Below are 14,311 nucleotides of genomic sequence, written 5' to 3' on the forward strand. Positions count from 1 at the left end.
GTAAGTTTCACCAGGTGAGACCTTTTCTAAGAAACTGAAAAAATTAGGCTGACATGAAAACATTTCTTAAGATGGCTTTATGCCTTCTGCGTGTTGGCTACGCGCATTGTGTGCACATTCTTCTACTCGTGAAGCAAAACTTTACATGTGAGAACTGCGAAGATCAGGTTTCAGTAAATCATTTCCAACAATTTTGTCAAGAAAGCACCATTTCATCTTAGCTTTTTTTTTTCTTTTTTTTTTCTTTTTTTTTTTTTGTGGATGCAAACTATTGGCTTGTTCTTAGCTTTTCAAGAAACAAACATTTCAAACAATCTATTGTAATAATTTATGGGAACCTAAAAAGAGTTGTGCTTTTAACCCTAAATTTGGTGCATGATTCTTTTAATCACTTTTTTAAACCCGACACATGTTACACAATGTGTATTCGTTATTGAAAATGATGCTTTTGAGTAAATATAAATATCTAGCTGAGCATGAGTTGTGGTAAAAAATAAGCACTGTTGCCTCTTAACATGGCCTCACCAGCTTGTAAAATATGTATTGAAAATAAAGTCAACTTAGGCATCACTAATATTTAACTGCTATTGCATGAAGCAAGATTTATAAGCTATGTAGAATATTCTGTTTTTTATTGTAAGACATACTTTTATTATGCTCTGAGAAGTTTGCAGATTTTGAAGAAGTTTAAAGGTGTGAAAAAAATACTTTCTTTGGCCAAGGATGCTTTATTGCTGGGCAAGAAGGATATTTTATGTGACCGTTGTAGCTTATATATCACATTTAAAAGGAAATGATTTTATGGTATGTTATCACTAATGGCACTGTTGAAATGACATAAATAATACGTGTTATTGAAAGACAGCCAGGTGCTGTTGTTCAAGAGTTTTGTCTTTGGGTCCCCAACTATTGCAACCACATTTTGAGTGAGAAAATAAACAACAACAGTATAACGGATGTCCCCACAGTTTTTGTTTGGAGTTTCGAAAAAAGATTCATGTGAGGCTTTCCTTATCCCAAATAATGGAATGAGGGTTTCTGAAGTTGCTGGCCAACTTCACAAATACCATTTATGTCCGATGCCAGTATTTATAAATTTAGATTTAATAAACTAATTAATTCAGAAACAAAAAAATTGCCCATGGTGTGCAAGGTGGCTGGCAGCAATATGCGTCTAGTTTCTATTGCTTGCCTCAAATATTTTATTCTTTTGCCCTCAGCTCAAGCTAGCTGGGACACCTGGTATAGGCTTCTATATACCAATGCTTGTGTGTTTGTTGTTAAAAAAGCAGTCATCTGCATTAGTGGCTCACAATTGTGGCATATTCCTGAGACTTCACTGTGGCCTTGAAGGCATATGCTGTATTGCTCCAAACTCTTCTTGAAGCCTCACATGGCAAAAGTCTACATAATTGTGAGCGAAGTGAGATGTAGACACAGTAACAATTATGCACACAAGGAAAATACAATAGTTTAGCATCCAAAATACAGTGACTGTCAAAGTTTGTAAATAGCCACTGCAGTGTTGCAGCATCTCAAATGTTTGCGTTGAGGCAAATGGAAGGGTCTCTTTCCTTTGTCTTGGTGCAGAGGGCCCAAGTTTGAGCTGGAGGCCCATGCTACCCTGCGACTGAGTGATGCTGATGACAAGGCACATACCTACGACCTCACCATAGAGAATTTGGAGAACCCACAGCACCAGCTGCCCCTCTTTGGTCACTTCTGCTGCAAGCTGGCTGTTGTGCCCGACTGTACCCATGAGGAACAGCTGTCAGGGTACCTCAGTGTAGTACAGGTATTAGATGCTGTTTTTTATGCCATTAACAGTAGCAGCTGTTCCTTTTTTTTTTTTTTTTATGAAGTGGAATATAGTATGTACATGTCAGCACGTATTGGTCATCACAAAACAAAGTATAGAAATCCTTGATATTACTGTGGCTGATTAGTTGAAAAGCCATCAAGAACTGTGAAATATTGCCTAGTTAGGTTTTAAAAGCTCTTTATGCTTGAATGTCAAACTTGGCTATATTCTGATTGTTTATAAACTCATGTATGGATAGTGGTCATGTTGCATTTAGCCATGAAAGCTCTATTTTGGATTCTAATTTGTTATCTTGAAAAAGAATGCATTCATATCAGTGAAAATATGTATGTAAGAGAAAAGGTTACTGGGTAAACCATTTATGAAGATGAGATAAAGCAGGACTCCCAAGATGCTTGGAGAAGTTTGGAAAGAACAGAGTGAACAGAGTAATTAACACCATTTATTGTAACCAATTGCTGACAGTGTGCAAGGAAAACCTCCAGCCATTTTAAAAGTTTAGCGCACAGTTTTACTAGCAAAATATAACAAGAAAAAATTCTGCCAAATGAGTTGGAAACTCTACAAATAAGCCAAATGATGTGGGTTCTACAAAAAGGTTGCTGAGTCAAACAAGACAGTCCCAAATGAGAAACTAATCAAGACGCTGCCACCAATAGTCTGGGCTGGTTTCCTTCCATCTAAACTTCAAGTTGGAGGCAACATTCTTGGAATCACTGCTACTCTGATCGCTGACAAATGCAACTATGAACACAGCAGATGATTTGCTGCATTTGCAGGCAGCCATTTTCTGCTTCTTTCATGATTGGGTCAAAAATCAACTGCTACAGAGAAGAAAGCAAACTAAAAAGAAAGAGTCTTTTAGCATCAAGGCAGTCTGTCCAAGAATGGCACAGAAGTGTTTGGAATTGAAGTTCGCTTTCATTGCTAGTGGGCTAACAATGGTTAATAAGAAAGGTGAGGAAAGGGTTAAACAGTACTGCTGGGTGCCAGTGTTTTGTTTGCTTTGTGTGATATTGCAGTTGGCCAATGGTGTGGGTGGTCGCCGACGCTTGTGGTGTGTCCTAAAGAACTTCCAGCTTTGCCTCTGGACAAGCCCAGAGGACTCTAGGCATCTACCTCCAATTCTGAGCATCCCAGTCAACACGGTATGCATCCATGCCTGGTTTATTTCCTGCCCAAAACAGTTTAGGCCACCTTCAAAATATAAAAGTGTAAGAAACCAACGGATATCAACGAACCCCAGGCACTTAAAACAGATCTGAAGCTCTCCACTTCAGTGTTGCTTTGGCAAGTAAAAGTCCTTTAACCCCCACTGCAATGGTGCAGCAGTTTGCAGCACTCGACTGCTGTGCCCAATAATGCAGGATCGAATCCCGGCCACTGCAGCCGCTTTTCACTGTAGGCGAAAGCAAGACGCCTGTGTGCTGTGCGATGTCAGTGCACGTTGAAGAACCCCAGGTGGTCGAAATTTCTGCAGCCCTTCATTACGGTGTTTCTCGTAGCCAGAGTTGTTTTGAGACTTTAAACCTCATAAACCAAACTGAAACAAAAATTCTTTAACAGTTGCCTAGATAGCTGTTATATTTTTATTGTTTTTTTATTCATGTCAATTATTGTCGATGCTCAGCATTTGTTGATGCGTATGGGTAGAACATGTGAAGAAAACCAGCTGTGTCTGATGCAGTACTCTTGTCATACGTTTTCCATCATTTACCACTGCCTTGGTGGCTTAGTGATTAGGGTGCTTAACTGCTGAGTCCAAAGACGCGGGATTTAATTCCGGCTGCGGCAGTCGCTTTTTGATGATGGAAAAAGTGAGGCGGTGATGTACTGCATGGTATCAGTACACATTAAAGAAATCTAAGGCGGTCATAATTTCCAGAACCCCCCCTCCATGCCACCCCACAATGGCGTCTCACATAGCCTTGGGTCGCTTTGGGACATTATATGCACACCAAACCAAGCCATCTCCTATCCTCTCGTTTTTGGCTGTTTTGCCAGAATGGCTTTTATTTCATCACTGAAAATGCTACCAAGAAAGGGGAAAACACGGGAGAAATGTACTGATGTGCACTATGTTAAAAAAAAAAAAAAGTTAACCAAGAATATAGATGCCTCCTGATAGCATATGACTTGCGGAACCTCAAGAACATTGGACATGGTGTGTTAATGTCATGGTGTGCCATTGTACACAAATCAGCCAGTAAATCAATGGTTATACACCTTCAGGAAATACATAAAAATTTTAGGCCGTTAGTCATTGCAGCTAGTAGGCGGTCAAAGTTTTCTGAAATTTCTAGAGGAAAGGAAAATTCTCACATATAGTTTATCAACAATAATAAAATATTTTTCTAGGGGAATTTTCTTTTTGAATCTGAGGCCATTATTAATCATTATTTGTTTGCTGGCAAAAAGGGACTCTTTTTTCCTGCATCAATTTGAGATTCCCACTATCCTCCTAGGTGGTACTTTGGAAAATGTGACCCAAAGAGAGCAACTGACTTGCATCTAGGAAACATTGCAGGCAAGGTTCTGATTGTAAGGAGCACAAGAAACAAGTGCAACTATAGACCTTTGCAACAAGGGCCCCCTGGGCGTCTCCATAGTGCTCGCTGGGCTGTTGTGTGCGCCTGATGTCAGTACGGTGGAAGCGCAGCAGTTTGCAAAGCCCAGAGACAAGGTGTTTTTGCCTCCTCCTCGCCCAATGCAAAGGTCTATAGAGGCCTGCCGAGCACCGCAGAAAGCATTCCAAGAACTGCACTGAAATATGTATCACACTATAAACCCATGAACAAAGGAACAAAGCGCAGTGTGACAATGTTTCTGGTTAGGACCTGTTTCTGGGAAGGTCACATTAAGTGTTCTTTTGGTTATACGAGGATCCAAAAAAATGTAAGTAGTAATGTCAATATTTCTTTTTTTATGTAACTGCACTCATAAAAGTTTGGGAAAAATTTTGCTGGAGGAGATATACCAGAACAACTCGCAACAAATAAATCAGTTGTATATGACTTCTTGAGTTACATTATTATGGGTACTTTTATTCTATTTCTGTTCTTTTTACAACTTGCCTCATGCCTTATCATTTTGACATTATTTTCTTGCTCTGCAGGACACACGGCTAAGGACAGATGGCTCCTCTTCAAAGTATATGCATGCAATGCGCATCATCACTGCTGTTGCTGACAAGGTACAAGAGCACGTTATGGTTGCCGATAATGAGCAGGACTTTACCAAGTGGCTGCTGTATCTGCGACAGCACATCAAAGATCATGGTAAGCAAGAAGGCCAACTGGCACTTAACTGTCACCACTGTTGCCCTGAACACAATGGTGTATTAGAAATATTGAAACTAAAATATTTGGTAGCTAGGCAACCTTTACTCGGTTTCTTGTCAACATTCTTGAATAGAAACGAAAGACTAGTGCAGTAGAACTTTGTGAGTTCTGAGTGAAAAGATGAGTAAATTAGTCAGGATTCCAAATGTTCTTAACAGAAATGGTATGGCAACTGGATTTCAACATCCTAAAGTGGCGCAGGCAATAAGGGATGCCTTAACGGAGGGCTCTGGATTAGCCTTTCTGAAAGAAAAGGAAAACAACGTAAGCTGGAGCTTAAGCATGTCAATTTCTTTTTTCTTTTTTTTGCCAAGTTGCATGATTATCTTGAGCAGTTGTCAGTTCGTAGTCTACCTGCAGCCATGCTTGTCATTTCACATTTCCGCACTGTTCCGGGAAAGCACCCTCCTCTCTCCTGTGCCGCATCTCCCCACTCCCTACCTTTGACATGCACCTCACCCAGGCAGCACTGACAGCCGCACCCAGCATACAACCAATCTCAGAAACAATGTTTCTGACAAAAACGGCACCCATATGATACCGTCTTGTCCGGATGAGCACTTGCCCAAAGGCTGATGGCCGCTTTCTAGGCAGGAGTTGGTGAAAAAATGAAAAAAATACTCTCGCTAACATGTTTAAACATTACACCGAAGGAAAATGGCGGCGGAGGCACAGATCAGTTTGTTTCAGTGGTGGCGGCGCAGCAATAACACTGCGTAGCAGCTCGCCAATGTCTCGGTGCATTTCTCAGCCCACTCGCCTTGATAGAGATTTAAAAAAAATTTAATCCTTGTGCACTGCGTTAAATTTTTTTTTGGTGGGAAATCTTGCCACCATTTTAAATTTTGGTCCCATTCCGGGAAAGCACCCCCATTCCACTTTCCCGGTAAATTTGGCGTGTGAGAGGAGGGGTGCTTGCTTGGAATATTATGGTAAGTTAGATATAGGTCTTGAATGAGTTGAGAGGATGAGTATTGCATACTGAATGTAAGTAATGCTTGAAACAAATAAGTTGGTTCCTGCACAGTGATTTTCAAGATTGTACTAACTAACATCAGAGCAAGAGACAGGACACAGTGAACATTGCAGCATGGAATAAGAATGCACAAACAGTCTACAGGACTACATTTTCAACAATACACATTTGCGAGTCTCGCCTTGGTGGGAAAAAAAACGAAGAAGAGGGCAATAAAATAAAGCTTGAAAGAAGTACACTAAATGCATTAAAGGGGCACTGAGGCAGTTTTCGAATGTGCTAATCCTATAGAGTTGTGAAGTAGATAGACTCTTTGTTGATCAGCTCTGCGAAGTATTTTTCGATTATATGTAAAACACTTTCAGTCACAGATTGAAAGCATGCCATTCCAATTTCCTGAGTCTCATATGAGTGCTAGAGAGGAGAATAGCTGAGAGGGAAATCTTGCCCATGCCAGCCAGTGTAGCATTAACTCCAAGAAACCGATGACATTACGAGCAACTCGAGAGAGCTTGCAACATGGTTTGTTCCTCATCTTGCATGTATTGTAGATGTACAAAGCATTTAATTTAAGTTTTGTGCACACTGTCTAACATGAGCTACTCCTCTGTGTTTGGGTATGTGAGCACCTGCGACCACGATGTTGTTGTCTTCCACCATTTCTTGCAGTATCAAAAAAGCTCAAAGCTGAGTAGGTTGCTGCTAGGTATTAGAGATAAGTTCAAGCTGACAAAAGAACCTTATTCTGCTCAAAGCACTTTCATGACAGAAAGTATGTGCAGAACTTGGCCCTAAAGCGATTTCTAGGGCTTCATCAGAAAGGCACAGCTGAACCATGATGCGACTCCTTTGATTATCTCGTACAGACAAAGCACGTCTATCACCATTCTCAACACATGTGTTTACTAATAGGAGGGAAACTGAGGTAGGGGCTTCTACTTCTGGTTATAATTCCATTACTTTGTGACAGTTCAAGTCTTGTTTGTCTGTGGACTGCGCGAAGTGTTGATCGTGATCCGTTTATGGAGTGCAATCTAGAGATGGGATGGCTTCGGCATATGGTTGTACTTGTATGCCTCATTATCTTGTGCAGGGGTACATACTACAGGCTACTATGCTAAACATCGTGCAACTATTCAGCCGCATATGCTGATTGTTCACAAGTGATTTAGAAGAATCCACTGCTGTGTCATAGGCTGTGACAGCACCTCACCACAGGTGTGACCAAATGTGATGCGCACCGAGTGAGGTTTGGTTCAATACATTGAAGCCATTCATATGCAGCATCAGGATTTTGCACTCATTGCTGCCTCATCATGAATAATATAGTTACACGATTCACACAATAACATTTGACAGTTGTGTCTGACTGAAGGATGCAAATTAAGTGAGAAATGAACGACAACAAAGTTCTTATGAGAAAACGTGGCATTTTGAAACCTACTTAGTTTTCTCATCAAGATGTGAGTGCAGGGAGCTGCAGCTTGGCATTTTAAACACACGTCGACTGTCAAATCACTAACTTGTACCATGGGCGTAGAAGAAAGAAGGAAGGGTTTCTTACATCTGCTGAGTGTGCCTTGACTCTAGCAGCATTCTGCATAGATTTGACTTGGTCTCCAACATAGCAGTTCCATCAGTGTCTTGCATGCATTGCAGTACTCAGCCACCGTGCTTCTCTTGCTTTTTGTTGTTTTGGCCGAGGCAGCCGTGAAGAAGGGTGGTCGACAGTTGGTGTTCAAGAGTCCATGTCGAAAAAGAGCTTTTATTTCGTGAGCAATGTTTTTATGTGCTCGGTTCATGTAATCATATAAGCCATCAGCTCTAAAACAGAAACCAGAAGTGGACGAAACCGAAACTGAAACAGACGAGACAAGCACTATAACACTGTTCATTTATCTGCTCCTGACCTTTTACCAGCACAAACTCATGATCTCAGATGTCTTCTTTCCTCTTTTCGCGACATCTTTGACTTCGATAACCGCCCTTTGGCTCGGACCTCTGTGGTTACGCATCGCATAAACACCGGTGACCCCGCTCCCATTCACAGACGTCCGTATAGAGTGTCCAGTACAGAACGCAACATCATTCAGCTGGAGGTGGACAAGATGCTTACTAAAGACATCATAGAACCCTCGTCGAGCCCATGGACCTCATCAGTTGTCCTTGTCAAAAAGAAGGACGGGAGTTGGCGTTTCTGCATTGATTACTGGCACCTCAATAGCATCATGAAAAAGGACGTGTATCCTCTCCTAAGGATCGATGACGCTTTGGATTGCCTTCACGAAGCCAAATTTTCTCTTCTATCGACCTTCGATCCGGATATTGGCAAATTGCTGTCGATGACAAAGACCGTAAAAAGATCGCATTCGTCACACCGGAAGGATTATACCAATTTAAAGTCATGCCGTTCAGTCTCTGCAATGTGCTAGCTACCCTCTAGCGAATGATGGACTTCTTGCTTCGAGGCTTTAAATGGACTACATGCCTGTGTTACCTCGACGACGTTGTAGTTTTTTCCTCCACATTTTCCGTGCACCTTGAAAGACTCACGAGCATTCGTTCCGTCTTTCATAGAGCCGGGTTGCAGCTCAACTCGTCAAAATGATAATTTGGACGCCGCCAACTCACAATCCTTGGGCATCTTGTCGATGCTTCTGGTGTTCGCCCAGATCCTGCTAAACTTCAAGCTGTCAAAGACTTCCCTCTGTCTCGATCTTCTACGCATGTGCGAAGCTTTGTCGGCTTGTGCCCCTATTTCCGACGTTTCATCAAAAATTTTGCTGCCATTGCCTGTCCCCTCACCGACCTCCTTAAGAAAGACACCCCTTTTACCTGGGACCCTGCTCAAGAAAACTCATTTTCTTCACTGATTCACTTGCTCACCTCACCACCTGTATTGGCCCATTTTGACCCGTCAGCTCCAACAGAAGTGCGCACGGATGCCAGCAGATATGGTATCGGCGCCGTACTCGCCCAAGGTCACCAAGGTCAAGGCCGTGTAATCGCATATGCTAGCCGCCTTCTTTCCACTGCCGAGCACAATTATTCCATTTCAGAGCGCGAGTGCCTAGCCCTTGTTTGGACCGTGTCTAAATTTCGACTCTACCTGTTTGGCCGTCCTTTCTCGGTTGTGACTGATCACCATGCTCTTTGTTGGCTTTCTTCACTGAAGGACCCTACAGGCCGGCTTGGTCATTGGGCATTGTGCCTTCAAGAGTATTTTTACACCGTTATCTACAAGTCAGGGCGTCTACATCAAGACGCTGACTGCCTGTCTCGTCACCCTGTGGAACCGCCAGATCCTGCAGACAATGACAGCCCTTGCTTGTTTGCTATCTCTGATCTGCTTAACATCGCAGACAAGTAGCGGCAAGACTCCTTGCGTCCACTTATCAATCGCCTCAGCGGTGCCACCTCAGACCCTACACTTCAACTCTTTGTTCTTCGCGATGACATCCTGTACCGCCGCAACCTTCACCCTGATGGACCTTCGCTCCTGCTCGTTGTTCTCCAGCGTCACCGCTCCTCTGTCTTCAGGGAACTACATGACCAGTCCACCGCGGGTCACCTCGGTGTCTCACAAACGTACGGTCGAGTCTGACACCGCTTCTTTTGGCCTAGTCTATATCGTAGTGTTCGCCGTGACGGTGCCAGCTGCGACCTATGTCAACGCAGAAAGCGCCCATCGACATTGCCTGCCGGTTTTCTGCAGCCTATCGACGTACCCTTCGAACCCTTCCATCGTGTCGGACTAGACCTCCTCGGACGTTTTCCGATGTCCAGTTCCGGCAATCGCTGGATCGCTGTTGCGACTGACTATGCCACCCGATACGCTATCACGTGCGCATTACCATCCAGTTGCACCACCGATGTCACCGATTTCCTGCTTCAATATGTCATCTTTCACCATGGTGTTCCATGCCAATTGCTGGCGGACCGCGGCTACTACTTTTTGTCACGGATAGTTGACGACATACTCCGGTCCTGTTCCACGCAGCATACTACAGCGTACCATCCTCAAACGAACTGGCTTACCGAGCGGCTGAACAGGACCCTCACTGACATGCTATCTATGTACGTCGCACCCGACCATCGTGATTGGGACATTGCCTTGCCCTATGTAACATTTGCTTACAATTCGTCGTGGCATGACACGACAGGTTATTCGCCTTTCTATCTTCTATTTGGTCGACATCCTGCATTGCCATTGGATACACTGCTGCCGCCATCTTTGGAGTCGACAACGGAGTATGCTCGTGACGCCATTGCCCAAGCAACTATGGCCCGCGACCGTCTCACCGCCCCCCAGACCTACTAGAAATGTTTACAACCGCTGGCATCGCCCAGTACACTATGCCCCAGGATCACTCGTTCTCATTTGGTCACCTTCTCAGCGTGTTGGTCTTTCTGAGAAGCTCCTTCGCTGGTACAATGGCCCTTATCATGTGCTCCGTCAGGTGACCGACGTGACATATGAGGTTGTCCCCCTTGATTCTTCAACGTCATCCACCCGCCCCGCCACCGACGTTCACGTGGTCCACCTCAAGTCATACCATGCACCTGATCCGTCTTCTACTTCGTATCGGGACGGTGCTTTCGCCGCCGAGCGTTATGTCAAGGGACAACGAGGACAAAGTTCTGTGCTCATGTGTGGAATGTGGGGAGCGCGAGGACGATGAGATGTGTGTGATTCGTGCTTGTCGCCGCTGGCCTGAAGTTGTTCGTCTGGTCAGCTACCCCTTTGTAATTATCTGTAAATACATCTACTCTGTGTGAGTGTATCCATGCTACATTATCAGCTGTGTGCTGCTTTATCCTTTCCATAAAATTCTTCGCATGATGCCAGGCATCAGAGCAAGAGATTTTCATACATAATGAAGTGGGCCTTTTCTCTAGAACGTTGATCTTTCAGGCGTGGCAGGAGGAGTATGATGGTGGTAGTTCACTTATGCATTGTTCCTGAGAATACAGAGTGTGTCATCTAGTTAGTTTGTAAAGCCAATAATGATGGCTGACCTCTCTGCAATGAAGATGCTGCGTTACTTGTTTCTTTTTTATTGCGAAAGCATTACTACTCTAGGTTTCGAGCCTTCAGCGTAGCGCAGCTGGTAGCCATGTTTTACCCACGTGAGGCTGTGACGTCACACCCCACGTGACACTAGGGTGAGAGCTGGGCTACCAACTCAAGCGTCGGCAGGAGCTGCCAACTTGGGTCTCTTGTTTCACATGGGACGGTTATGTCAGAATCAGCCTGCTATGACCCTGGCATTCACGTTGCCCCTATAGGCCACTAAGGAACGCTCATACGGCTTGGTTAAAGCGGGGCTTTATATGTGGACTGAGGAAGAAGAAAAAGAGAAGAATGCTCGGTCACCTGCAGCTAATGCTTTTGCTCAATATTTGGTTCAGCAGTGTTGAATCCTTGAAATTTTTTTTTTGGGGTGCAACTTGGAATACATATGGTAGAACCCCCTATGGTCACTCGGTGGAAATAGTGTGGCATAGTTCATTTTTCGATGGTTCGGAGAGCTGTGACCTTCATGCAGTGCAGTGCCGAAGCTATATCAGCAACTTCTCCAGTCCTTGGCATGTCATCACACAACATCTTGGCCAGTCACAGGCACAGCTTGGCCTACGGTGTGCCCCGTGACACCACTTGCATATTTCTGCTGCAAAAGACACTGCTTTCTTCTACCAAATTCCAATTTTATATTTGAGTTGCAGCAAGAAAAATTGTAGATTTCTGCTGAAAGCTCAACTTTTGCAAAAAGTGCTTTAGTGTCTCTTAAACAGTTGTGCAACCATATCTTTAAGCAGCTGTGAGTTAGTTAAGACTACTCTTTCTGCCCAGAAACTAAATTAAGTTACGGTTCACTGACACACATCTAGGGCATAGCTGAGGCATTTGCTTGTAACTTCCAAAAGTTATCTTGTCAACCCATGATATGACTGGAGCAGCAGCAAAATACTATCAAAGCATGGCATGCATTCGCACTTGACACAATGTGAGGTAAGGTTGCTTTATTTGGTGACTAAAATGTATGTTGGAGCTTGACATTAGCAATAGGGCTGACTTCAGCATTGACTTCACTACTTACTTTTGCATTAGAAATTGCCAGGTTTGCTTAATTTGTATGATGCAAGCAAGATTTTTGAACAGACTTGTACCAAATTAAAGTATTGAAACTGTAGTGCATGCTTAAATTGTTCAGAGACCACATTCAAACAGCACGTTACAGGCCTGTAGATTCTATGAAAAGTAAGAGATGTTTATGTGTGTTCTGTGAATTATGAAAAGATAAAGCATTTTCAGTATTGCATAGTGTTGCTTCTTGGTCAGCATAGGACATCCTGACCAGTGTTGTCAGTGAGAGTGCATTGCCTGCGGTGGCCATTTGAGCAGTTCTTTCCAAGGACTGGTTTTCACGGGTGTTATTCTGCATTGCTTCGGCAAGGTTCTCTTGCATAACCTCTCCATGTCAAAGCTAAAAATTCAGTATAATTTTTTCGCGGGCAGCACATCTTCATGTGGTGTTCTTGCTGATTAAACTTAAAAGGTAAGTGGATGGCAGCCACAGGTGCATAGTGCAAAACCATGCATGAATAACGCGCTTGTGCTAATGCTGTTTTTTGGTACAGTGGGTTCATTAACCATGGCAAGGTCTCATAACAAGTTGGTGCCTTTTTTTTTTTTTTAGAACTTTGGGGCAACCTTGCATCAAAGCACATGGAAATTCCCTCTCCAGGACCCAGGAGAGCACCAATGTTCCTGCATGCTAGGCAGATGTCCCTTTACGATGAAACATCCTTGAAAGGTACATGCTTTTGTTTTGCAGCACATCTGTCACTGTTGGAACCAGTGCCTCGGCCAGCCTATAGAGAAGCATCAGGCTGTGATGGCATGATGTGGCAGCGATGACGACAGCTTTGACTTTCGCAGTGTCGGCAAAAAGCTGGAACCACCTTCATTGGGCGTGCCATGGTTACTTGTTTTTGGGCATAATTCACAATATTTCAATAACTTGTTGCATGGTTGGCTCATGTTGCAAGGCATGAGAAAGGAAACGACATTAGCCTCCATGAGGTTTTGGCGATCTGGTAGAGTTGAAAGCGATTCACAGTAGTCATGGAGGGGGACGAGCAGAATCCTTAGGCTCTGTGGCTAAATGTTGTATTTTTTGCATGGAAACTTAAATGGTTTGTTTGTGGCTCTTAATCCTCGTGGTTGCTCCTCTGTTGCACTATGAGCAGGGAAACAGTAAATACTTATTCACCGTTTGTCATACTCTCGACGCGAGAAGTTAGGCAGGATATTCTTTGTGCTGATCAAAAGTTTAGGCTAATCTCTCAGAGTGGAGTCCCCATCTTTGAGATTCCCTTATCCTTTGGACCAACACTGTTTGAGTTATAGATCAATTCACTCTCGCCCTGCCATCTGATTTGCTGGCTGTCCTGGTTAGCTTGATTGGTAGAGTGACTACCTCGGACAGGCGGTGGTTCAGGGTTCAAATCCTAGACCAGGACGCATTTTCACTGCAACTACGAAGTTTCTGAGAAAGCTGTGTAGCTTTTCATTTGTAGGTATGCGGCTACGCTTGGGTGGATGCTAATGAGTAATTACTTCCTTATATTCATGAATGTGTGATCTTAAATCACAGGATCTTAAGTGGGGATGCGGGGCTAAAATCACAGTTTTCACTAAAAAATGTGTTTTAAATATTTGCTGTTTTGGATTGTGTATGTAGTCAAATCTCGATATAACAAATTCCGCGGGACCGGAAAAAATCATTCGTTATTTTGAAATATCGTTGTAATGATTAAAATCTGCGATTATAAGCCAGTGGTCAAACCTAGGTATGAAAATGATGTACCTTCGCAGTAGGCACGTGTGTAGACAAGCAAAACCTCAAGTGAAAAGGTTGCACTAACTCCAAAGCTGATTTATTTAAAAAAAACAATTATTTTCTTCTGCCGCATGCAGCAAACACGATCGCGCACTACATTGCACCACTACAGCACATACACCTTCCACTTTCCGGAACACCTCATTGCGTGCGTCATTGCACCGAGCGATGAAAGTATGGACTTAGTCCATGTGCAAAAAAAAAAAAAAAAACATCGGAACATCGGTGTTCTCTATGACCCATCTTCAATGCTCCCTGAGCTTTG

At 43.4% G+C, this 14,311-nt stretch overlaps 1 protein-coding gene across 2 annotated transcripts in view; it reads left to right on the forward strand.

Annotated features, from left to right (window-relative positions):
• The window catches only part of LOC146206650 (rhotekin-2-like), a 215,251-nt gene that overhangs the window by 185,072 nt on the left and 15,868 nt on the right, over positions 1–14,311 (forward strand). For both annotated transcript variants that reach the window (XM_084591415.1, XM_084591416.1), the window contains exons 7-10: positions 1,591–1,795; positions 2,845–2,970; positions 4,938–5,100; positions 12,841–12,957. In XM_084591415.1, coding sequence (XP_084447541.1) covers positions 1,591–1,795; positions 2,845–2,970; positions 4,938–5,100; positions 12,841–12,957 — 611 coding nt within the window. The remainder of the gene's footprint in view (positions 1–1,590; positions 1,796–2,844; positions 2,971–4,937; positions 5,101–12,840; positions 12,958–14,311) is intronic.

The sequence above is a fragment of the Amblyomma maculatum genome, chromosome 1, assembly GCF_055883805.1.
Source record: "Amblyomma maculatum isolate TAMU_Amacu chromosome 1, ASM5588380v1, whole genome shotgun sequence".
Lineage (NCBI taxonomy): Eukaryota > Metazoa > Arthropoda > Arachnida > Ixodida > Ixodidae > Amblyomma > Amblyomma maculatum.